This window comes from Hyperolius riggenbachi, chromosome 10, assembly GCF_040937935.1.
Source record: "Hyperolius riggenbachi isolate aHypRig1 chromosome 10, aHypRig1.pri, whole genome shotgun sequence".
NCBI classification, from domain to species: Eukaryota; Metazoa; Chordata; class Amphibia; order Anura; family Hyperoliidae; genus Hyperolius; species Hyperolius riggenbachi.
The window spans coordinates 24,782,994-24,809,832 of NC_090655.1; the positions used below are offsets into that span (position 1 = coordinate 24,782,994).

Genomic DNA, 26,839 nt, shown 5'->3' on the forward strand with positions numbered 1-26,839 from the left:
TCACAAAAATTTTCCGCTTGTTTTCCACATGCGGGTATATTGCGGGAAAAAAAGTGCGGCAGCACCCGTAAACAGGCATTAGACTTGCGGTAAACATGCGTAAAAAAAAGTAGCATTAAAAAATCGTCCCCCTAAAAATGTTTCTAAGTTCAGCAAACACAGCATTTAAAGTGAACCAGAGACAAAGCACCCTCATGTATTTCACTATATATATCAGTGGGAACATTAGAGAAAACGCCTACCCTGCTCTCTGTTTCATTCTTCACTGCTCAGCCTGCTTGTTATCAGCCCTGATAAAATCCCCCACTGAGCATTCAGTCTGGCTTTGCTCAGGAATCATTATAGCTGAGTCATTATAGCAGAGCCAGAAGGGGGCAGGCTTGGGCTTGAAAAGACGGACTCAGCTAATAATGATTCCTGAGCATAGCCAGACTGAATGCTCAGTGGAGAATTTTATCAGAACTGATAACAAGCAGGCTGAGCAGTGAAGAATGAAACTAGAGAGAACGATAGGTGTTTTCTCTAATGTCCCAACTGATATATATGGTAAAATACATAAGGATGCTTCATCTCTGGAATCATTATAGCTGAGTCTGTCTTCTCTGATATATTTTCAAGCCCAAGCCTGCCCCCTTCTGGCTCTGCTATAATGATTCCTGAGCAAAGCCAGACTGAATGCTCAGTCTGGGATTTTATCAGGGCTGATAACAAGCAGGCTGAGCAGTGAAGGATGAAACAGAGAGCAGGGTAGGTGTTTTCTCTAATGTTCCCACTGATATATAGGGTAAAATACGTGAGGGTGCTTCGTCTCTGGTTCACTTTAAGCCTCCAGACTCCATTTAAAGTCAATTGGAAGCTAAATATATCACCTGCTACTTGTAGGTGATGAAAAATCGGTACTTAAAGGGAAGGTTCACGCAGGAGCTGTAAATGATAGAAATCCAAATCCACTTACCTGGGGCTTCCTCCAGCCCGTGGCAGGCAGGAGGTGCCCTCGCCGCCGCTCCGCAGGCTCCCGGTGGTCTCCGGTGGCGAGCCCGACCTGGCCAAGCCGGCTGCCAGGCCGGGCTGTTTCTGCGCTCCAAGTTGCGTGTCACTTGTGCGTGCTGACGTCATCGGACGTCCTCCGGGCTGTACTGCGCAGGCTCACAACTTCTGCGCCTGCGCAGTACAGCCCGGAGGATGTCCGATGACGTCAGCGCGCACAAGTGACACGCAACTTGGAGCGCAGAAGCAGCCCGACCTGGCAGCCGGTCTGGCCAGGTCGGGCTCGCCACCGGAGACCACCGGGAGCCTGCGGAGCGGCGGCGAGGGCACCTCCTGCCTGCCACGGGCTGGAGGAAGCCCCAGGTAAGTGGATTTGGATTTCTATTGTTTACAGCTCCTGCGTGAACCTTCCCTTTAAGGCAGAAATAATGTGTTTTCATTGTGAATTTGGATCTTTTGCTGAAATTACTGAATTTTGCGGTAACTGTCCGCATCATTTGCGCACTTTGACCGCATGCGGAAATTTAAGGCAAAAAATCTTAGGGGATTACACAATGGCGAACTTTGTAGGTATGCCCTCATATTACATGGAAGGGGGAAAATTGGTCCGTGATCTTTCATTTTCCAAAGACTTTTGTCTCAAGTGTGTACACACCCTCAATTTTGATTTGGCAATCGCTGACCAAACTTAGCACCTCAATGTAGTATGAGGGTCCACCTACACAGTCCGTTCATAGTATTCAGTGGCTGGATGGTGTAATGGTTAAGGGCTCTGCCTCTGACACAGGAGATCTGGGTTTGAATCTTGGCTCTGCCTGTTCAGTAAGCCAGCACCTATTCAGTAGGAGACCTTGGGCCAGTCTCCCTAACACGGCTACTGCCTATAGAGTGCGCCCTAATGGCTGCAGCTCTGGCGCTTTGAGTCTGTCAGGAGAAAAGTGCTATATAAGTGTTATTTGTCTTGTCTTGTCTATTCAAAATCTGTTGAGTTTCCTACTACATGGAGGTGGCAAAATTGGTCAATCGTGGTCATCATTGGCCTTCGTACACATGTATGTTTTCACTGGGACGTCACTTTCTTCTGTGTAAGCCTTGTTATCTCTGGTTACTCTCTGAGCACAAATATTCTCCTGTTTTGTTTCCACAGTGAGTTATTTTAGGTCCGCATCAATCTTACACCGGAGAACAATGATGAGCTCAGGTCTTTGTTTTAATCAGCACCCTGAAACTCACATTATACCTAACCAACCAATACTAATTTGGAGACTGAGACCAAATGGATGAGGAATTAAATAGATGATTGAGATTATGGGCAGATGCAGGCTGAAAAGAGCAGCATTTACTGGATGGGGTCGTGTAACACGCGCGGTAATTGTGGCCATGAAAGAGTACAATGGCAGGACACCAAGGACAGATAAATGGACTGGGTACCAAAGATAGACTGCTCTCCTCCGCCTCCTGTCTTGTCACTGTTACAGTTTAGCATCCCCTCCTTCCCCCCCCCCCCCTCCTTGTCTCGTGGCTGCTTGCTGTGTCTCCTCCTCTATGGATTGCCCACTCTAAACCCACCCGGAGACTCATATAGACACCTGTCATCAGAGAGAGTCAGAGGCTGAGGGGACTGCAGCGATCAGATCTGTCCTCTGCCCCTCGCCTGACTCTGCGCTTCTCATCGGCTGCACAGGACGCTTTGCTACGTCTGAGGCTTGGACGGACCCTACTGACCTCAGCTGGGTCATCATGGGCATGTTCAACTGTGAGGGTGCGGAAGAAAAAGTTAGCGTTAATCGGAAGCACCTCCACACTCCTTTCTTCATTGTGGACATTTTGAGTCAAGTTGGCAACAAGAGAGGAAGAAGTGAGAGTTCTGAAGAGACTGAAGCACTTGAGGAGGAAACAGGTGAGACAGTTGGACGCCACTAACTGGTAACGGCAGGTGAGATAGGCACTTGCCTAAGGAACCAGACGTACAGTTGTTTTTGTAGTAGTTGCGCAGCACGGTCCCCCAGAGCTCAATCTGTTGTCCTTAATTAGTGTATTCTCTTGGAAGTGTTTAAAAGACACCGGAAGCAGTGTTGTCAACTCATCCCTTTAATTACTGACACATCTAAGTTCTACAGGTTCTGGGGCTATTTGCACATAATCAGTGCCTTAACTGCATCTACCTAGCCACAAAACCTGTATAATTCATATGTGTCAGTAATTAAAGGGATGAGTTGGCAACACTGACCAGAAGTGAGAGGGATATGGAGGCTGCCATATTTATTTCCTGTTAAATAATATCAGTTGCCTGGCAGTCCTGTTGACATTTCTGACATCAGTAGTGTCTGAACACACACCTGAAAAAAGCATGCAGCTAATCCAGTCAGACTTCAGTCAGAGCACCTGATCTGAATGCTTGTTCTGGGTCTATGGCTAAAAGTATTAGAGGCAGAGGATCAGAAGAACTGCCAGGCAATGTGCATTGTTTAAAACTAATAAAATATGTCAGCGTCCATATCCTTCTCACTTCAGGTGGGGTTGAATAACGCAGTTGAATCGGCAGTTGCACAGGCATTTGTCAGCCATGGTGTCTTTCGAATATTGCATGCAGCCTCTATACCAATGTAATAGGGAGCGGGTGGATGCAGCAATGACAATGTGCACTTTTTTTGGAGGGAACGATAGTTCAAGGCCCATACACACAGCATACAAATATCTCTCAAAACAGGCGACGGAGGACGGTTTGTGCAACAATTGCTCCGTGAGTATGCAGGACGTGACCAAGACTGGCTGCAGACAAGCCCTAGCAGTCTTATTACCCACAACTTTTGTAGTGCAGAACGTCGTGCAATTTAGAGTTGTTGTGTTGTGTGTACGAATGTCTTAAAGACGCACAGCTTGTGGACAGCTTGGAAGCAGAGGATGGTGATCACTTTACAGGTCTGTGGCAGATTGCTTCCGTTGTGAGATCACTCAGTATGTTGTCGCGTGTGTACAATTGTTGCTGGTGCGAATTGTCACTCAAAACCGCATGCTGCAATCCTCTGTCTTTAGTGCCTGACTTGCAACTAAAGACATTTGTATGCCGGGTGTATGTACCCTACAGTCCCCGAAGCTCACAAGTGTTTGCTTTGTGGTAAAAGAACCACTCAGGTTTCTGCACAATTGTGTGTTTTGTTTGCAAAGAAGTCAGTGGATGTCTGCAGCTGATCTGAGGTGGTCTTGAGTTAAAGGGGAACTGAAGTAAGAGGTATACGGAGGCTGCCATATTTATTTCCTTTTAATCAGTACCAGTTGCCTGGCAGCCCTGCTGGTCTATTTCTCTGCAGTAGTGTCTGAATCACACCAGAAACAAGCATGCAGCTCGTCTTGTCAGATCTGACTTTAAAGTCTGAAACACCTGATCTGCTGCATGCTTGTTCAGGGGCTATGGCTAATAGTATTAGAGGCAGAGGATCAGCAGGAGGGCCTGGCAACTGGCATTGCTTAGATGGAAATAAATATGGCAGCCTCCATATCCCTCTCACTTCAGTTGTCCTTTAAGGCTGGTACACACCTTCAACTTCGGCCAATCACTGACCAATTTTACCACCTCCATATAGTATGAAAGTAAATGGGGACTTAACAGACACACAGGGCTGATGCACACCAAGAGCGCCTCTGAACGCTTTTAAAAACGCTAGCACTTTGAAAAGCGATTGGCTAATGTCTTTGTATGGGATGGATCACACCAGAGCGATGTGATTTCTTTTCCCCATACGCAAACGTGGGTCCTGCAGCATTTCTGAGGCGATTCAGTCTTAGTGTTAAAGTGGAACTGAAGATTGCCCTAAAACAAACACTTTCACTTACCTGGGGCTTCTGCCAGCCCCTTACAGCCTTCCTGCCCCGCGCCGGTTCTCCACGAGTCTCCGTTCTCCCGCCACCAGCTAGTTTTGTTACCGCCAACTGCGCCTGAGAAGCCTTGGTCACGCGTATCCTTCTTTGCGTTCCCGTCCGCAATATCGTCACAATAGTCCCAGGTAAGTGAAACGCTTTGTTTTAGGGCAATCTTCAGTTCTGCTTTAAGTAAAGGAAAGTGGAAAATGGCTCTAAAAAACACTAGAACAGAGCGATTTTCCAAGCGTTTTTTTTTTTTTTGTTTTTTTTTTAAAAAGCTGTTCACTTCCAGCTCAAACTGTACAAAAAAATTACTACCCCCAAAATCTCTAGGCCGGTGGCTGAAATCGCTCTGAAAAATCACTTCCAAAACCGCTTAGCGTTTGCAATTCTGCTAGCGCTTTTACGTGTGCACGAGCTCTGACATAGCAATTTATGCAAGCCTGAGCTGGTTGATTAATTTTTATTTTACTTTGTAATGAGGATGTGACTCTGATATATTAATACATAATAACATTATTATGCAGAAAGTGTATGGAATGAGTGTTTCTTAAAGGGGACCTGAGATGAGAGGGATATGGAGGCTGCCATATTTACTTCCTTGTAAACAACGCCTGTTGCCTGGCAGCTCTGTTAGGCCTCTTTTCCATGAACTGTTGAACTGGCAGCAGTAAGCAGTTATCAGGCAGCAACAAGCAGTTGTGAGAGTTTTAGAGGCATCTCACTGCCTATCAACTGGCCGTGGAAAAAAGGCCTTAATCTTCTAGCATAAGTTGTGTCTGAGTCAAAACCCTGGAACAAGAATATGGCTAATCCAGTAAAACCAGAGTCAGGCCCAGTGCACACCAAAACCGCGATGAGATCGTCAAAACGCTAGCGGTTTTCGGAGCAGAGAGCCGATATTTGCCGGGTGCACACCGAGCGGATTTTGTATGAAATTCGCCGGCCGCATCCGCGTGGCTAATGTATCTCTATGGGCTGGTGCACACCGGCGATTTGAGGTTTTAAGCAAACCGCAAACATGCAGCAAGAGGCACGTTTGCGGCTTGCTAAAAACCTCAAACCGCCGGTGTGCACCAGCCCATAAAGATACATTAGCCACGCGGATTTTCAGGCGGATTCGGCCGGCGGATCCACCCGGTGTGCACTGGGCCTCAGAGTACCTGATCTGCTGCATGCTCATTCAGGGTAAATGGCTAAACATATTAGAGACACAGGAACAGGAGGACTACCAGGCAACTGGTATTGTTTAAAAGGAAATAAATATGGCAGCCTCCATCGGTAAAAGCCTGCATTTGGTGTTTCAGCCTATTTTACAAAGTTCACTATGTTTTTCACACGTATGGTTATAGTTTTGTAATTTACTAAAAAAAACTGCGTGATCATTCTCAAAAATGTTCCTCATGCAGCATTTCATTCATTATTTGATGGATTATTGCAGTGCTTGCAAAATGGATGAAAGATGTGACACATATAGCACGTGTCAGGCCTCTTTTCCATGGACGGTTGAACTGTGTGCTCAGCAAGCCCTTATAGGGCAGCAGCAGTAAGCAGTAGGTAAAATTGGTCAGTGATTGGTCAATCATAATTGTGTACTAGGCTTAAGGCCTCTTTTCCATGGACTGTTGATAGGCAGTGAAATGCCTCTCAAACTCTCACAACTGCTTGCTGCTGCCTGGTAACTGCTTACTGACGCCTGGTAACTGCTTGCTGAGCACACACTTCATCTCTCCATGGAAAAGAGGCCTAACTGTTCAGCCAGGGGCGTAACAATAGACCCTGCAAGGGATGCAGGCGCAGTGGGGCCCAGAACCCACAGGGGGCCCCGTCCTGAGAGACAGAAAACTAAGGGCAAGGAGAAAAAAAATGTTCTGCTCTCTGCACAGTTTTTCTAATGACTGCATCTGCTCAGCCACTGATAAGGAAACGTAGAAACTTTTGTAGTCAAACATTTGTAGACAGTCCCTATTCAGTGTGCAGGGGTATGGGTCTCCATCCAAAGTTTTGCAGGGGGCCCTGTGATTTCTAGTTACGCCCCTGTGTTCAGCATTTTGCAATTGAGGACTCCTCCATGGGCAGTTGAACTGTGTGCTCAGCAAGCAGTTGCCAGGTGTCAGTGAGCAGTTACCAGGCATCAGCAAGCAGTTGTGAGAGTTTGAGAGGTATTTCACTGCCTATCAACAGTTCGTGGAAAAGAGGCCTTATTTTCCTAAATAGTTACTATAAGTTTGTTTTTTGCGCTTTGTTGCCTTCCTTCTATAACTTTCCGAATGACTGAGCGATTTTACACTGTTATTTTTGATGAGCTTTTACCTGCGATTTGCGCTTAGAAAAGTGCTTTTATAATCGCTTTTGCTCAGCCATGGGGTTTTTTTTCACTTCCTGACTTCAGCCAGGAAGTGAACTCTTTAACCTCGGAAATGAATAAATACAATGTATTTATTCATAGAAGCGGCTCGGGAATTCGCTATACAAACAGAAATTTGCGGTTTCCCTATACCCTCCATTGAGCCAAAGCGCTCAGAAAATGGTACATGTAGCGTATTTGCGATTTTAGTAAAATCAAATGTGCACATGTGAACACTCTCATAGGAAAACATTGCACAAGTGCTTTTGGGGCGATTTCTAAAATCGCCAGCGCTAAAAAACACTGCGCTGTTCACACATTCAAGTGTGAATGAGCCCTTAGTTACCGTACTGACAGCTGAAGGCTGGAGACACCGAACATTTCATTTGTGTTACCACAAACTCTAATCTTTGTGAACTGACATTATTGATGTATTTTACCTCCAAAAGTCGGTAATTTTAGTTTCCTTGCGGGACCATTAGGCAACCACTGTAAAGGCAGGCGGGGAGATTTTCCTGACCCCACTCGGGAATAAGAAGTCGCTCTCTGTAGATGAGAAAAAGGGGGTACAACCCTCCACCCAGGGTGGGCTCAATATTATGCAGGAGAACAGAGGCGCCAAGAGGATAAAAGGAAGCTAAATGAGCTTAAAAACCAAATTCTTGGTAAATAGAGGAGGTAGTGGTGGACTTACCTCCTCCAAGTAGACACACAACGACTGTAGTAATGACAGTCAATATATTTTATTGATGAACTCCAAATATGCAACGCGTTTCGCAGGTTTGATCCCGCTTCATCAGGCAATAACAACGGAGCAATAGCATATGTGGTCAGTAGAAGAGCCAGGCATTCACTTGGTGAATTGATATTTCACATGTTCGATAAAATCAGCTTGTTTTTTTTATACCTTACCGAATGTGGTAATGCTTTTTGAATTAAAGGGAACCCGAGGTGAGATGGATATGGAGGCTGTCATATTTATTTCCTTGTAAACAATGCCAGTTGCCTGGCAGCTATACCGATCTTCTAGCATAATTAGTGTTTGAGTCAAAACCCTGGAACAAGCATGCGGCTAATCAAGTAAAACCTGTGTCAGCTGAGTCAGTACCTGATCTGCTGCATGCTTGGTCGGGGTCTATGGCTTTTGTATTCTAGTATGAGAGGCAGAGGATCAGAAGGACTGCCAGCCAACTGGCATTGTTTACAAGAAAATAAATATTTGGCCTCCATATCACTCTCACTTCGGGTTCTCTTTAAAAGCAGCGATTAGGTGTGATGTAACCATGGGTGCTAATGGTAACATCTTGATTGTACAATCTTAGGAAACCTATGTAGTAGAAAGTAGGCTGAATGAACGTACTTTATGCTGGGTACACACGGTGCGTTCCGACATGTCCGATTCGCGTTTCGATGGATCGTTAGGTCGATTTGCCATACTTTACATGGCATTCAACCTAAAAATCATCGAAATGCCCTCGGAAATGCTCGGAAATAATCGAATCGTCGGGAATCGAGCGGCGCATTCAATGCGGGAACTCACCGTGTGTACCCAGCATTAAATAGATATTTTAGGTAGCCCATCATCTTACATAGAAGTGGCAAGATTGTACAGTCAAGATTGTATCATCAGTGGGCATTGTCTCACTACACAATTGTTCCTGCTGTTGTCAACCTTTCTTTGGCTAATTCTACTCTTCTCCAATACGGCAATCCAATCAGACGTCATTTAACACAGCCGTGACAAGCACAATTAACAATCCCCGTTAATTATATTTAGGTCATAACGACAACAGGTCCGATTTAACCTACGCACGCATCTAATGAGATCTGTTATCGATTATCTCACACAGAGTGGTTGGCTTGTGCCCCCTTCATTGCTTCCGACAATTAAACAGAAATATTTCACACGTGTTCTATTGATGTGTGAATTCATTATTTTTGTAATCCCCTCAATCCTATAATCGCCTTTTACGCCGCCAAACGAGTCCTTTGCCTCTCTCCGGTGGAGGGGAGTTCAGTGCGCTTTCAGCGGAGTCCCCTTGCTTTATAACGCGGATGATTGCTGTCCTATTCTGGCCACACCATAAAAGATTTTAACGCAGTCATTCGAAATGATCTGTTTTTAAACCAATTGTAAAAGGATTTTAAGTGATCGTTTCGATCAATTACAAAAAAACAAAAAAAAAACAGCAAGTTTAAAGAGACCCTGTACTGAAAAAAACGTCCCCTGGGGGGTACTCACCTCGGGAGGGGGAAGCCTCAGGGTCCCAATGAGGCTTCCCCCTCCCCTGTAGCTGCAGGCAATCCAGCGCTGGCTCCCCTGAAGTGTCCGGCAATCCTCCCTCGACAAGGCTGACAAGGCTTAATATATTTACCTTCCCTGCCTCCAGCGGGGGCGCTGTTGCAGCTCTCAGCATAGAGATAGGTGGAAATAGCCGATCTCTGTCGGGTCCGCTCTACTCCACAGGCACAGGAGACTTGCACCTGCGCAGTAGAGCGGACCGACAGCGATCAGCTATTTACGCCTATCTCCAAGCGGTGAGCCGATACTGCGCATGCGTATGCATATGTAAATATTTACATACTCGCTGTTCAGAGGGGCACAGCGAGACCGCCGTGGGACACAGGAGGCCTCAATAGGATCCGGAGGTATCCCCCACTCGAGGTGAGTACCCCCCAGGGGAACTTTTTCTCATTACAGGTTTTCTTTAAACAATCACAAATGTTTGGTTTTCCTGTTGGTTAAACTGATCACATCTGAGTGAAAACACCTACGAGTTGAGCTCTCCTAAAGCTACGTACACACATACAACAACGATCGTTCGTTGTGAACGACGAAAGAACGTTTAATTGATGAAATAACGACCTAAGTAAAGTTAGCTTTTAAATGTGTGTAACGATCAGATCGTTAGAAGGAACGTTACATCACGTAAAGCAACGATTGCGCTTGCGCATAAAAATGAGAAGTTTCAGGGAGAAATAGTGAAATGCGCATGTTAAGCCTAGTGCGAACGACCGTTTCCAACGATGTACTACTTTTGCAAATGATCGTCATTGAAAAAAATCCGCCAAGATAGATCGTTCGTTTTTAACGATCTAGCTCGTCCGTCGTTAGACTTAATGGTCGTTGGCTGATTTTTTTTTTAAACGATCGTCGTTTGAAATGATCGGGGAACTATCGTTTCAAACGACTATAGTCGCATGTGTGTACGCACCTTTAGGGTAGGAACACACTAGGCAGAATCACATATGCGTTTTCCACTATGTGCTATGGAAACGCATGTGCAATGCTGCCTAGTGTGTTCCTTCCTCTCTGCTCTACAAGATGCGCAACTGCATAATAACCTTTTAAAGAAAAACAATTCTTTGTTACAGCGGATACAAACCCTGCAATAAATCTGCAGTGTTCCTACTTCCTGCTTTCATGGAAGCAGATGTATTAACATCCTGTGCTTTCAAATGAGCTTATCTGCCATGGCAGTCCGGTGACACAGGGGGGAGATCAAATTACAACTTGTAATTAGACACAAATGAGGGGTTATTAGACAAGCTAAACTCTCTAAATACATACAGGGAGCATTTCTCGGTTTTCCTTCTGTCCTGTGCAAGAGTTCAGGTCCACTTTAAGGCTGGTTTCACAGTGGGACGTTACAGGCGCACGTTAGAGCAGCCTGTAACGCAGCCCACCGCACAGCAATAAAAAATCAATGAGCTGTTCACAGTGCCCACGTTGCGTTACATTGTAACGCAGCACGTTTAAAGAAAGTGCTGCATGCTGTACGTTATAGCGGCGTTAGGCTGTTTGCACATGCTCAGTGAGGCGGGGAGGCGGGGCGAGTCCGCTATTGCGACCAGCCACATGGCTAATTAATATGCACTGCACTGCAGTGTTTACTTCCTAGAGCGGCCGCTTATTGGCTGGCGGGACCACGTGATGCGGAGTGTTCCGCTCACGTGGTCTCCGCCGGCGCATGCGTCAAAAAGTACGCATCACGGACGCATCAAGAGTCGCTCAACGCGGCTCTATAGAACGGCCAACTTCAAAGCTCACATAAGTTGCATTAGGGACATGTTATGTGGCCTTAACGTCGCATCTAACGCAACGTCCATGTGTGAAAGAGGCCTAAAGTGGATCCGAGATAAACTTTTACTCATTGCATAATTGTGTTCCTTTCATATTGTTTATAGGGCATTCCTCAAGCTAAATACTTTTTTTTTAACACTATTTCCCAATAAACTAAACAAGCCTTGCCCACAGCTTCTCCAGAGAGCCTTGGCACTCTGAGCCTTAGTAGTAAAAACTTATGGGAGCTCAGTCTGGGCAGGAGGAGGAGGTTACTAGCCAGATATTTCAGAGGCAGAGGGAAGTGAAGTTTTCACAGTCATGGGCAAACTCTGCCCTCCAGCTGTTAGGCCTGGAACCCACTGAAAACCGCAAACGCAAAACGCAACCGCTAGCGTTTTGTCTGAGCGGTTTGCAAGCGGATTCATGCGCGTTTTTGGTCGTGTTTTGCAACATTGTATTTTTTTCCCCAGCGGGTGCCTAGCGTTTTGCGTTTTGCGTTTTTATCCTGATTGGTCCTGTGAATTATTTTTCATTTTGTTACAGTGTGCTTAACCGCAAAACGCTAGCAAAACCGCTCAGTTTAGGTTTTGCTGAGCGTTTCTGCTAGCGTTTCAATACTTTACATTGAAGCGCTAACCTGTGGAAGTTGCCCCATCCATTAACATTAGCCCAGCGTTTTGGCAAACTGCTAGCGTATCGCAGTGCTGCCAAAACGCTGCCAAAAGCGCTCCTGTGGGTTCCAGCCCTTAAGGAACTACAAGTCCCACAATGCATTTGCCTTTATGACTCATGACTGTGGCTGTCAGACTCCTGCAATGCATTGTGGGACTTGTAGTTCCTTAACAGCTGGAGGGCCAAGTTTGCCCATGCCTGGTCTAGGGGCTGGAGATGCAGATCAGCTTGCCTGTGTGTAATGTGACAAACAGAATATGGCTGCTCTCGTAACACAGGAATAAATAATCATAAACTGTTGAAGCTGTTTGCAGCTAGATTTGCTGTGTAAACTATCTAAACTTTAGATAAGATATATAGACAAGTTACTTGTTATAGTTAGTTATTCATCTTGGATCCGCTTTAAGCATACAGTTCAATTTTACATCAATGCGAAAGGTTCTATCAAATCCATCTGTCATGCAATCACAATCGTAACCTGCTCAGCCAGCCTACACTTTGCTAACAAAATGAACCTCTCTTCTATATATATTTAAACAAGTTTTTATTTGCTTTTTAGTATTTATGCTGCACAAATATTGTTTCATCTGCTAGAAAAGAGGATTATTTTGTTAGCAAAGTGTAGGCCTTTAGAGAGTTTAGCCTGTCTAATTACCCCTGATCTGTGTCTAATTACAGCTGTAATTTGATCTCTCGGCTGTCTACCATGGTAGAGCAGCTAATTTGTAGACACAGGATGTTAACCCTAGGTCTGCTTCCATGAAAGCAGGAAGTAGACACACTGCAGATTTATTGCAGGATTTGTATCAGCTGTAACAAAGAAATGTTTATCTATAAATGTTATTATGCTGTTGCTGTTGAGAGGAAGTTCTGAGTTCAGGTCCGCTCTTAGTATAGGAGGATAGACGCACTGAATCTGACCAGCGCAGAGAGAGATATAACAGCACTAGCGGTCACCAAAGCTGGTCTGAATTTCCGCAGACAGGACTTGGGAGTGTCCCCGGGAATCAGACACTCGTTTCCAGGATGCTGAAGCGGAGATAAGGCCTTGCTGATTACTTGGAGCCAAAGGGCCCTGGGTAATTGCTCTGGCCCCTGTGGGAGGCAGGGGCAGGTAGGTTTAGCAGTGTGACCGCTGTCCCTGACAATGATCAATATCCCATTAGTGGTAGCTGCCTATCTCTGTGCGCAGGCCTCCTGTCTGATGAGGGGACCCCGTGTAGCCGAGATGACAGCTATCGATCCTCATCGCAAGCCGCTCTCTCCATCAGCTAAAGAAAGTCGGCAATTCCTCCCTAATCACCCGGCCTGATAAATCCTGCCAGCCCAATCCTGCCCTGTCACCTACATCAGGGACATTCGTCACCGCAGACCGGACAAGCTCATTATACTACGCAGCTTATTATACAGTATAATGTCGTTATAATAAACTCGGGTGTAGTAAACTAACTCTCCAGGTCCCGATCAGTCTCCATATTATAACTCGATGGGAGAAACGCCTGGCTTAGTAATCCCAGATATAATACAACTTCTGTTATAGTAATATTAAACATGTTTTTGGCCCCTACGTGACGCTGACTCTGGGTATAGTAAACAGTGGGCGGTGCATGCGCCATATGTCAGTGGGCGGTGCATGCGCCATATGTCAGTGGGCGGTGCATGCGCCATATGTCAGTGGGCGGTGCATATGTCACTGTGAAACCCATGGTTGGCTGCTCGCTTCAGGCTGGTGCTGCAAGTCCCGCCCGCGGAGGTATTGGAGCCACTCAAAGGAAGCGAGTGGCTGCTTCTATTCAGTGACGGATTTTTAAGGGGCTCTGGATACTGTATTATGCAACCCTAAGGTACACTTAAAGAGACTCCGAAGCCTCTTTAAAGGATACCCGAAGTGACATGTGACATGATGAGATAGACATGTGTATGTACAGTGCCTAGCACACAAATAACTATGCTGTGTTCCTTTTTTTCTTTCTCTGTCTGAAAGAGTTAAATATCAGGTATGTAAGTGGCTGACTCAGTCCTGATTCAGACAGGAAGTGACTACAGTGTGACCCTCACTGATAAGAAATTCCAACTATAAAACACTTTCCTAGCAGAAAATGGCTTCTGATAGCAAGAAAGAGATAAAAACAGGGCTGTGGAGTCGGTACAAAAATCTTCCGACTCCTCAGTTTATGAAACCACGACTCCGACTCCAACTCCGACTCCGGGTACCCAAAATGGCCCTGACTCCGACTCCTCGACTCCTTAGTGTAATACTTAACAGTGCTGTGGATTTTGTACAAAAATCATCTGATTCTGACTCCCGACTCCCACTCCTCAGTTTATGAAATTAACGACTTCGACTCCAACTCTGACTCTGGGTGCCCAAAATTTCCCCGACTCCTCGACTCCAACTCCGACTCCACAGCCCTGGATAAAAAGGGGGAATTTCTTATCAGTGAGGGTCACACTGTAGTCACTTCCTGTCTGAGTCAGCCACTTACATACCTGATATTTAACTCTTTAAGGCAGAGAAAGAAAAAAAGGAACACAGCATAGTTATTTGTGTGCTAGGCACTATACATACACATGTCTATATCATCATGTCACGTTACTTCGGGTATCCTTTAAAAATCAGTTTTTACCTTTTATTTGGTTTAAGGATCCTTGCCAGACCTAAAATATAAGATATCCCCCGGCCGAACGAGGGTTTTATCACCCTCAAATCCTAGGGCAAAATTCCACGATTTTCCTGGTCGTGGATTTTGCTGCCCAGGGAGGCAGTGCTTAGTGCTGTAGCTCTGCCTCCATTCGCATCAATACACCGCGGATCTCCGCCTCTCTCCCTCCCCTCTCAGTGAAAGAAGACTGAGGGGGGCAGGGAGAGGCGGCGATCAGCGGGGATTGATGCGAGTAGAGGCAGAGCTACAGCCCTAAGATCTGCCTCTACCAGGCAGCGCTCCCAGGTTTTTGTCCCGGGGATTTAAGGGTATATAAAACCCTCGTTCGGCCGTGGGAATGCATCATTTTGGGTCTGGCAAGGATCTTTAACCACTTAAGCACCAGCGGTCTCTGCCCCATTAAGGACCAGAGACCGCTGGTACAATAACGACGCATACCCGCCGCAATCGCCGTCACACGCCGGGATCCTTGTGACAGACTCTGCCGTCTCTATGACGGCAGAGTCATGTAAGCCGGTCAGGAGGCACTTTCATTGGCTCCTGACCGTGTCTATCAATGTGAGCCAATGGGAGTGGCTTACATTGATTGACACGCCCAGGAGCCAATGAAATCAGCTCCTGACCGACTCACATGGCTCTGCCTTCATAGAGACAGGCAGAGCCAGTGAGCTGCGGCTAGAGACGTCGGGTTTGATCGGCGGGGATTGATGGAAACGGATGCGCGTTGCGGCGGTGATTGAAATCTACGCCCTGCCAGCGAGGAGCCCACCAAAACAGGGCGTAGATTTAGATCACCAGTTAAATTAAATACGAGGTAAAAACTGATTTTTAAAACGGCTTCAGACTCTCTTTAACCACTTTCGCCTCCTGGACGTACTAGCTACTTCCAGGAGGCCATGTGCACTCCCTCGGCTGATCGCGGGCATGCACGCGTGCCCCCGGCCGCGGATCGTTAGCCCAGGAATCAATGAATTGGGCTATGGTGACCGATCACTGATTCCTCTCCCCCGCAGAAAAAGCGACAGCTTCTCTCGGAAGCTTCCCTTTTTCTGACTCCTACGTCCCCCTAAGTCGCTCTAAGTGTAAATGTTACCCTTAGAGTGACGTCATGTAAACAAACTCATGGCTGCCATCTTGTGGCCAAAAAGTAAAACCACAACCAAATTTAAAAACAAATTAAAATCAACACATATTTACAAAAAAACAATTACTGTTTACATCCCACCCTCCCAAAAATACCCAAATAAAATGTTTAATAAAAAAAAAAAAAACATTACAATTAAAAAAGAAAATAAAAAAAAGTAAATATTTACCTAAGGGTCTAAACTTTTTAAATATCAATGTAAAGCTGAAATATTTCTGTTTTTTTTTTTTTTTAATTATAAGCTTGTAAATAGTGATGGATGCAAAACGGAAAAAATGCACTTTTATTTCCAAACAAAATATTGTCGCCATACATTGTGATAGAGACATAATTTAAATGGTGCAATAACCGGGACAAATGGGCAAATACTATACATGAGTTTTAATTATGGAGGCATGTATTATTTTAAAACTATAATGGATGAAAACGGACAAATAATGAATTTTTTCAGTTTTTTTCTTGTTCTTCGTGTTAAAATGCATTTACAGTAAAGTGGCTCTTAGCAAAATGTACCACCCAAAGAAAGCCTAATTGGTGGCGGAAAAAAACAAGATCTAGATCAGTTCATTGTGATAAGTAGTGATACAGTTATAAGTAGTGATAAATTTATAGGCTAATGAATGGGAGGTGAACATTGCTCGGATGCATAAAGTGAAAATGACTGAGGGCTGAAGTGGTTAACCTTGTAGTCCACCAAATGCGCAAGTGCTTGTACTGTACCTCCAATGGGAGGACAGAGTTGCTCCTTTGCAGCAGAGACTGTACCAAAGCATGCTGGGCAATTTCTAGGACAATTTTTGATATAGTAAATTCATGACATAGTAAACCACCTGGCTAATTAATATTCACTGCACTCAGTGACGTGCAATGTTTACTTCCTGGAGCGGCCGCTCTGTGCGGCGATTGGCCGGCGGGACCACCTGATGCAGATCACGTGGTCTCCGCATCACATTGCACAAAACAGGCGCACCAAGAGCTGCATAACGCGGCTCTAGGTAGCGTCCTCGTCCAGCACCACCAGGCGTTGCGTTAGAGGCACGTTATGCGACCTATAACGTCCCCTAAAACGCAACGTCTTGGTGGTAAGGAGGCCCAAAGGACCACTGTTGCAAAAAACTGTAATATTTATAAAATACATGTACACATTTATAAGGCGTACATTCCCCCTGAGTAAAATGCTCTATAAATTACTTTTCTCCTAGGTTACTATCGCAATACATAGTGAAAATCTGACAGGTTTTGGACTAGTCCAACTCCTCATGGAGGATCCTCAGGGTTTTCTTTATTTTCAAAAGCACTGTGGGCCCATTCACACTAGAAGCGATTTTCTGAGCTTTCTGCGATTGATTAGCGGTTTTTAAAAATTGTTCACATTCACTTTCATTACCACGATTTTAATGAAAGTGAATGGGAGCGATTTTAAACAAATGCTAATTGCTAAATGCTCAGAAAAGCGCTTCTAGTGTGAATGGGCCCTTTTACACTGTGTCTCGTGATAAACTCAGTTAAAGGGGTTCTTCCAAGTTTGCCCTGTATTTGGCTCCATCCATCTTCCCATCAACTCTGACCATCTTCCCTGTCCCTGCTGAAGAGAAGCACCACCAGAGCATGATGCTGCCACCACCACATTTGACAGTGGGGATGGTGTGTTCAGAATGATGTGCAGTGTTAGTTTTCGGCCACACATAGCGTTTTACATTTTGGCCAAAAAGTTCCATTTTGGTCTCCTCTGACCAGAGCACCTTCTTCCACATGGTTGCTGTGTCCCCCACATGGCTTGTGGCAAACTGCAAACGGGACTTCTTATGCTTTCTGTTAACAATGGCTTTCTTCTTGCCACTCTTCCATAAAGGCCAACTTTGTACAATGCACGACTAATAGTTGTCCTATGGACAGATTCCCCCACCTGAGCTGTAGATCTCTGCAGCTCGTCCAGAGTCACCATGGGCCTCTTGACTGCATTTCTGATCAGCGCTCTCCTTGTTCGGCCTGTGAGTTTAGGTGGACGGCCTTGTCTTGGTAGGTGTACAGTTGTGCCATACTCCTTCCATTTCTGAATGATCGCTTGAACAGTGCTCCGTGGGATGTTCAAGGCTTTGGAAATCTTTTTCTAGCCTAAGCCTGCTTTAAATTTCTCAATAACTTTATCCTTGACCTGTCTGGTGTGTTTTTTAGACTTCATGGTGTTGTTGCGCCCAATATTCTCTTTTACAACCTCTGAGGCCATCACAGAGCAGCTGTATTTGTACTGACATTAGATTACACACAGGTGCACTCTATTTAGTCATTAGCACTCATCAGGCAATGTCTATCGGCAACTGACTGCACTTGTCAGTTATTGATTTGTAAAAAATGATTGGAATCGTGTATGATTTTTGTTCCACTTCTCATGTGTACACCACTTTTTATTGGTCTTTCACCTGGAATTCCAATAAAATTGATTCATGTTTGTAGCAGTAATGTGACAAAATGTTGAAAACTTCAAGGGGGCCGAATACTTTTGCAAGCAACTGTGTATATATATATATATATATATATATATATATACTAGGGTCACCTATACCTGGCTTCCTATACTGAGGTCACCTATATCTGGCTACCTATACTATGGTCACCTATATGTGGCTTCCAATACGGGTGGCACCTATACCTGGCAACCTATACTGGGGTCACCTATATCTGGCTACCTATACTAGGGTCACCTATACCTGGCTTCCTATACTGGGGTCACCTATACCTGGCTACCTATACTAGGGTCACCTATATGTGGCTTCCTATATGGGTGGCACCTATACCTGGCAACCTATACTGGGGTCACCTATATCTGGCTACCTATACTAGGGTCACCTATACCTGGCTTCCTATACTGGGGTCACCTATACCTGGCTACCTATACTAGGGTCACCTATATGTGGCTTCCTATATGGGTGGCACCTATACCTGGCAACCTATACTGGGGTCACCTATACCTGGATACCTACCTATATGCAGGTTCTTTGTTTTGGTGGGGGCGCACCGCAGCTAAAATGTGCAATGGAAATTATCGGGTGCTGTGCGATCATTCCAAACCCGGGGGGGGGATGGGTTGGGGTGTGGCAGCACATTCCCTCAAGTTTGCTTCAGGCAACAAAAAGTCTAGAATCTGCCTTGGCTCTGCTTAAAAACTGGGTATTTTTAACATTGAGTCTCAAGCAACCAGAAAGCACATTTATCTGGCATCAGCCAATCCCCGCCGATGCCGGGTAACTGAGACTCTACTGTAATCTGAAGCCACGAGTCTAGCGTTACAGACTTATGCTGGGAACATACGTTTCATTTTCCTGCTCGATAGATGCGTTCGATTGATAAATTCGATCATGTCCGATATTCCTCTTGATCGTTTTACTGCTCGATTCCTCATAGAAGTAAATGGAAAAAGATAAGAAAAATGAGCGGAAGATAAAAGAATCAATCGAGTGGAGAATCGAACAGAAAAAAGTCTCATGTGTTCCCAGCATTAGAGGATTTAGTATATGACACATACAGTAGATGTTATATTGTATATTTGCTGATATTAGACCCTCACTCGTTATCACTATTCTCTTCCTATAAACAGATGTGAGCACAGACGTTGCCCTGAGCTCTGGAGATGAAGCTGGATCCTCTGTAGACCTTGAAGGCCGGGAGCCAGAAGAAGACTCCGTGAAGACAGAGATTGGACAGAACAACCCCAAGTCGTCCACTGGTGGCGCCAAGCCTCGCCGAGCCCGTACCGCTTTCACCTATGAACAGCTTGTAGCGCTAGAGAGCCGATTCCGCAGCAGCCGTTATCTATCGGTGTGTGAAAGGCTGAGCCTGGCTCTGACCCTCCACCTAACCGAGACGCAAGTGAAGATCTGGTTCCAGAACCGCAGGACAAAGTGGAAGAAGCAGCAACCTCTAGAAAGTCCAGACGGCAGAAGCTATAATCCTAACAGCTGCCCCAGAAGTCCTGGACTTCAGTTTATACCACCCTTTCCATCCTATCCCTGCTCTGCACAACTGTCTGCCATGAGCCCTACCATAAACCACCATGTGCCACCCTATCCAAGACTCTTCCTGTCTCCCTCAAGCACATTCCCGCTTCCTCCAGCATATCAATTCCCTCCCTTTGTAAATCCTGCCACTGTGATGTCATGCTATGGTCCCGCCCTCTAAGAGCCTGAGGCCTATCAAAACTTAACAAAACTGGCCGCTTGTGGCTGCTGGTGGATGGACAATTTAATGGACAAAGGACACCAGTGGTTGGACAAGAATACTGACGTTTGTAGGCCTCACTCCGGGTTGTGTGGGGGAAATGCACAGCTTCACAGAGTAGTTGTGGTGTCAACTGAACGCAAAAGTCCTTGAGCGATGTAACTGCAGTCCCATTTTCTTTGCAGCTTGAAGGACATCATGTGACGCAGAGGGTTCGAAAAAAAAAGTTGTTCCATAATTATGTGGTGCATTTGTCATCTTGTTTTCAACAAATGCCCAACTACGAGCAAAATTGAACAAGGCAAATGTTGCAGGCTGTCATGTTGATTATTTATTATTTTATTTATAAAGTCCAATTATATTCCATAGCACTGTACAGAATACAATAAATACAGCAGTGGGTAACACTAAGGGGAGGACCCACCCAGCAGCTAAATTCATTGAGGAGGAGAATCGAGCTGCACTGCAGAGGCAAGTACATTTTGGCCGATGAAACTATAAAGAATGTCCCTTTATCATCCTGATTGCTGCCCTGCAGAAGTTATGCCTTGTTACCAGAGCCGGATTAAGGCTAAATGGGGCCCTAAGCAAAGTAACTGATTTGGGCCCCCCATCATGTCGTAATAGAATCAGAAGATGCAGCTGCACAGCAACATACCACACACACCGGGGCAGCCAAGCTACTGGTTGCTATGGACAACAGCCCGCTTTTCTCTGTGGGTGCACAATGCAGGGAATAGCAGCGGCAAAATGCAGAGTGAGAGATGAATGGCTGGGACATTTGCAGTCAGGGGCTGGGGCACCCCTGTGAAGAGGGCGCCAGATATCACAGCAGCAGCACTTTCCCCCTGCATCTCCAGCCTGGCAATAGCAGAAAGCTCTGGACACCGCCAAACCGGAAGCCGTTCCCCAGATAGAATTACATAACCACCCCCACCACCAAACAACCGATTTCCTCCCAAACTAGACAGCCACCATGCAGCCTCCATCCCAGTGAATACGATAGTCCAGCAGAGAAGGCAGCCGCAGTGGGGGAGAATGACAGCACCAGATGAATCACATTCACCTATTGCGATCCAAGCAATAGAGGTCCCGTCATCCGGAGCCCATCTGTCTCCTCTACAGTGCTGCCGCTCTGTTACTACTGCTATTACTACTTCCTACTTTCTGTCTGATCTGAGAATCAGGAAGTTCAGAGCCAGCGGCTGCACTGTAGAAGTGACAGATGGGTTTCAGATGACGGGATCTCTATCGCTTGGATCATGGATAGGTGAGTGAGCGTTTGCCATCTGCTGCTATCATTCTTACTGCAGCTGTGGTTCTCTGTGGGAAGGCAGGGCGGAATGGGCAGCGGCAGAGCGCACAGTAGCAGGAGGGGGACCTAGGAGGAGAGCCTGGCTCTGAAGACAATCATCAGCGCACGGCAACATTTGACAAGACAAGACAAATAACATTTATATCACACTTTTCTCCTGGCGGACTCAAAGCGCCAGAGCTGCAGCCACTAGGGCGCGCTCTATAGGCAGTAGCAGTGTTACAGAGACTTGCCTAAGGTCTCCTACTGAATAGGTGCTGGCTTACTGAACAGGCAGAGCCGAGATTCGAACCCTGGTCTCCTGTGTCAGAGGCAGAGCCCTTAAAGGGACTTCGAGCAGTGCCTGTGGGTATGCCTTTAAGCATACCCACAACTAATTCATTACATCCTCACACCTACCAGCATGATGTTTGTAATTAAATCCCCCTGGGTTCCTTATATTTCATTGCATTGTGCTGAATCGAGCTGCCGACTTTGGAGAAAAGTCGTCCTGTGGCCTTGATTTCGATCACAAAAATAGCAAAAACTAAAAGGCATAGGGTGGCCGTTTATATATCATTGGAAAGAGGAGATAGAGAGCTTTAAAATGATATGCATCTTTCCATAGTTACTGCACTGCTCAGAGTCCCTTTAACCATTATACCATCCAGCCACCGCTGACAGGATGGCGAGGGCTGGTTTATGTGCTGATGGGGCCCCTTTGACTCTGAATGGGGCCCCAAGCGACTGCTTTTGTTGCCTGGTCAGTAATCCGGCCCTGCTTGTTACAGTTTTGAATTTTGTTGGACTTGAAATCAACTGTTAGAACTGGTGCAATGTGCCTTTTCTCCACTAGAGGGAGAGTTACTACTAAAATTACACACTGAAAATACATTAACCATTTAAAGGGTTCTATGGAGAGTTTAAAAAAACAAAAAACTGACACTTACCTGGGGCTTCTATCAGCCCCCTGCATGCCGTCCTCTACGATCCTCCATTCCCTGCCGCCGGTCCCGGTCTAATTATTCGTCTAACTAGATGAATACTGTGCGCTCCCGCTCGTGTCTCTGGGAGCTTACTGCGCAGTACGAGAAAACCTCATACTGAGCCTGCGCAGTAAGCTCCCGAAGACCCGAGCGCATGGCCACGCAACCGCAATTGTATTAGAAGAATAATTGGAACAGAGGATCGTAGAGGACAGCGCGGGACAGGACAGCTGCAGGGGGCCGATAGAAGCCCCAGGTAAGTGTCAGTTTTTTGTTTTTTTAAACCCTCCACAGAACCCCTTTAACTGAGAGGAATATGAATGTTTCCTTTTACACAATACCAGTTGCCTGGCAGTCCTGCTGATCTTTGGCTGCAGTAGTGGCTGAATCACACACCTGAAACAAGCATGCAGCTAATCCAGCCTGACGTCGGTCAGAGCACCTGATCTGCATGCTTGTTCAGGGACTGTGGCTAAAAGTATTAGAGGCACAGGATCTGCAGGAGAGTCGGGCAACTGGTATTATGTTAAAAGGATAAATCCATATCCTTCTCAGTTTAGGTTCCCTTTGAGGACGACACTAGTTGAAATCTGCACCCTGTTTTGATGCTGTTGCAGCTGCCAGGGCATAGATTTCAGTTCACCGCTGCTGCTCTCTGCCCATCACCGCTCACTCACCCTGCTGTCTCTGACGACAGAGACCTGTGAGCCGGTCAGGGGCCGATTTCATTAGCTCATGACCCTGTCTGCCAATGGGAGCTGTAAGCCAATGGGAGTTGCTTACACTGATAGAGTGGGTTTACGGCAGTTGAGGCGTGTATGTGCAGCGATTCATTGGTATTCCGCCGTTTAAAGAGACCCTGAAGTGAGTCTAAATTCATGTTTTTAACTTTTATTAATGTTAAGCACTATAGCTAGTGCTAAACCGCTGCATCCCCACAGCAAAACGAGGGGTTTATACCCCCCAAATCCCCTCTGCAACATCCACGACTTTCTTGGTCGTGGATTTTGCTGCCCATGAAGGCAGAGCTTTGAGCTGCAGTTCTGCCTCCATGCCTGTCAATCTGCCCGCGGATCTCCGCCTCTCTCAGTAAAGGAAGATTGGGAGGGGCGGGGAGAGGCGGGGATTGACTCGCTGAGAGGCAGAGCTACAGCCCTAAGCTCTGCCTCAAGCAGGAAGCGCTCCCTGGATTTAGCACCTGGGATTTGGGGTATAAACCTCTCGTTTTGCCGCGGGGATGCGGCGGTTTAGCACCAGCTATAGTGCTTTACATAAATAGAATAAAAACGCAGATTTAGACTCGCTTCAGAGTCTCTTTAAGTGGTTAATTCCTGAACATTAGTTGCCATGAAGCTGATGTAATAAGTCATCTGGCCAGCCTGGCTGTTTCTGGTAGGGTAACTGGTTCTGATTGCGTCCATATCTTAAAGGAGAACTGTAGTGAGAGGTATATGGATGCTGCCATATTGATTTCCTTTTAAGCAATACAAGTTGCCTGGCAGTCCTGCTGATCCTCTGCCTCTAATACGTGTAGCCATAGACCCTGAACAAGCATGCTGTAGATCAGGTGTTTCTGACATTTTTGGCAGATCTGACAAGATTAGCTGCATGCTTCTTTCTGGTGTGATTCTGCAGGCAGATTGCTCAGCAGGATGCCAGGTAACTGGCATTGCTTAAAAGGAAATCAATATGGCAACCTACATATACCTCTCACTACAGTTCTTCTTTAAAAAGAATCAATATGGCAGCCTCCATATCCCTCTCATTACAGTTCTCCTTTTAAAGTGAACCTGAGATGAGAGTGATATGGAGGCTGCCATATTTATTTTTCTTATAAACAATACCAGTTGCCTGGCTGTCCTTCTAATCCTGTGTTTCGAATACTTTTTAGTCATAGACCCTGAACAAGCATATGCAAATCAGGTACTCTGAATTAGCTGACTCAGGTTTTACTGGATTAGCCATATGCTTGTTCCAGGGTTTTGACTACGTATGCTAGATTTACAGGACTGCCAGGCAACTGGAATTGTCTACAAGGAAGTAAGGCTAATTTCACACCAGGACGTTGCGTTTTAGGGGACGTTATGGTCGCATAACGTCCCCCTAACGGAACGCCTGGTGGTGCTGGATCTGGACGTCAGAGTGAGCCGCGTTGTGCAGCTCACTCTGACGTCAGTGATGCCGTGATGCGCACTCTTGTGCGCATGCGGCATCACGTGGTCCCGCCGGCCAATCGCCGCACAGAGCGGCCGCTCCAGGAAGTAAACACTGCACGTCACTGAGTGCAGTGAATATTAATTAGCCATGTGCCTGGCCGCTCTCCACTCCTCCCCAACATTACTGAGCATGTGCAAGCAGTCTAACGCGGCTCAGCCGAGTCCAAAGTACTGCATGCAGTACGTTGTCTGGTGGCGCAGCGTTACTATGTAACGCAACGTGGGCACTGTGAACAGCCCATTGATTTTTCATTACTGTGCGGTGGGCTGCGTTACAGGCTGCTCTAACGTGCGCCTGTAACGTCCCACTGTGAACCTAGCCTTAATATGGCAGCCTCTCTCGTTAAATCTTAATCCATCTCAGCCTGTAAGTATTTATCTCCGTTACATTGGGAGGATTACTTAGGTGCTCCCCTACACAACAAGGTATCAATCAGCTTCCGAGGATTTGGGTTAATTTTTGAAATGTTTACAAACTGATATTTTATATTTTTTTAGTTGTTTGTGTTAACACCCCCCCCCCCCTCCAAATAAATATTTATACATGGTGTGGCTGTGTTATTTTGCTTTCAAAGCCTCATTTTCAGAATAAAGCACAGCAGTAGTGGCCTGCCTGGAGGCTCTGTCTTCAATATATGGATTAAGGCTGGTTTCACACCAGGACGTTGCGTTTTAGGGGAAGTTAAGGTCGCATAACGTGCCCCTAACGCAACGCCTGGTGCTCTCTGATGTGGACGTCAGAGTGAGCCGCGTTGTGCAGCTCACTCTGGCGTCCGTGATGCCGTGATGCGCACTCGAGAACGCATGCGGCATCACGTGGTCCCGCCCGGCCAATCGACGCACAGAGCAGCGGCTCCAGGAAGTACACGTCACACGTCACTGAGTGCAGTGAATATTAATTAGCCATGTGCCTGGCCGCTCTCCGCTCCTCCCCAACATTACTGCGCATGTGCAAGCAGTCTAACACGGCTCTGCCGCTTATAAAGTACTGCATGCAGTACGTTGTCTTATGGCGCAGCGTTACTGAGTAACGCAACGTGGGCAGTGTGAACAGCCCATTGATTTTTCATTGCTGTGCGGTGGGGTGCGTTACAGGCTGCTCTAACGTGCGCCTGTAACGTCCCACTGTGAAACCAGCCTAAGGGAAAAGATTTTGCATAAGCAGAGGACTGAGGTCTCTTTCACACGGGAGGCTGGGAGGTGTATTCGCAGCCTGTCAGCTGATCCTGCGCACCAGTCGGGTACTTGCTGTTGTTCGCTATCTGTAGTGAATAGACACCCCCCCCCCCCCATGGGGTCACATCTCAGTGCACATGTTTTCCGCCTGGTAACACCATAGCATGTCAAGCCATACCTGAGGTGACGTGTGACATGATGAGATAGACATGTGTATGTACGGTGCCTAGCACAATAATAACTATGCTGTGTTCCTTTTTTTTCTTTCTCTGCCTGAAAGAGTTAAATATCAGGTATGTAAGTAGCTGACTCAGTCCTGACTCAGACAGGAAGTGACTACAGTGTGACCCTCACTGATAAGAATTTATCTTATATAACTATAAAACACTTTCCTAGCAGAAAATGGCTTCTGAGAGCAGGAATTGAGATAAAAATGGTCAATAGTTCATAGATTTTAGCTCTGGCATACCTTAATGAATGTGTCATTGAGCAAAAACAATAAAACAATAACAACTTAAAAAGTAGATTTAAATATAAAATAAAACTGTGGAATATCTGAAAAAGTCATTTTTAGGAGGAGGAGGAGGATAGATACAATTGTTTATTTCATTAGTTTATTTTCACCTCGGTTATCCTTTAAAGAGAAGGTCCAAGCAAAATAAAAAAATGAGTTTCACTTACCTGGGACTTCTACCAGCCCCATGCAGCCATCCTGTGCCCTCATAGTCACTCACTGCTGCTCCAGTCCCCCGCCACCAGCTAGTTCTGCTTCTACCAGCCCCATGTATCCATCCTGTGCCCTCGTAGTCACTCACTGCTCCGCCAGTCCCCCTATGCCAGCTAGTTCTGCTTCTACCAGCCCCATGCAGCCATCCTGTGCCCTCATAGTCACTCACTGCTGCTCCAGTCCCCGGCTGGCAGCTTGCCGACCTCGGAGGTCGGGGGCCGCATTGTGTACATTCTTACGCATTCCCGCTAGTGCAGGAACATTAACACATACATTTTTACGCATTACTGGTTCAATGCGTAAAAATGTATGCATTGAACCGAGGTCGGCAAGCTGCCAGCGGGGGACTGGAGCAGCAGTGAGTGACTACGAGGGCACAGGATGGCTGCATGGGGCTGGTAGAAGTCCCAGGTAAATGAAACTCATTTTTTTTATTTTGCTTGAACCTTCCCTTAAAACTAAAGGAAACGGTGGTGACCATTTCC

At 46.2% G+C, this 26,839-nt stretch overlaps 1 protein-coding gene across 2 annotated transcripts in view; it reads left to right on the forward strand.

Annotated features, from left to right (window-relative positions):
- The window catches only part of NKX1-2 (NK1 homeobox 2), a 28,775-nt gene extending 7,985 nt beyond the window's left edge, over positions 1 to 20,790 (forward strand). Inside the window, exons 1-2 of one of the 2 annotated variants that reach the window (XM_068255369.1) lie at positions 2,613 to 2,887; positions 19,336 to 20,790. In XM_068255369.1, coding sequence (XP_068111470.1) covers positions 2,728 to 2,887; positions 19,336 to 19,916 — 741 coding nt within the window. In that variant the 5' untranslated portion in view covers positions 2,613 to 2,727 and the 3' untranslated portion in view covers positions 19,917 to 20,790. Of the gene's footprint in view, positions 1 to 2,612; positions 2,888 to 19,335 lie in introns of those variants that run through there. The other variant, XR_011024293.1, reaches the window with a different exon arrangement.
- Positions 20,791 to 26,839: the final 6,049 nt, after the last annotated feature.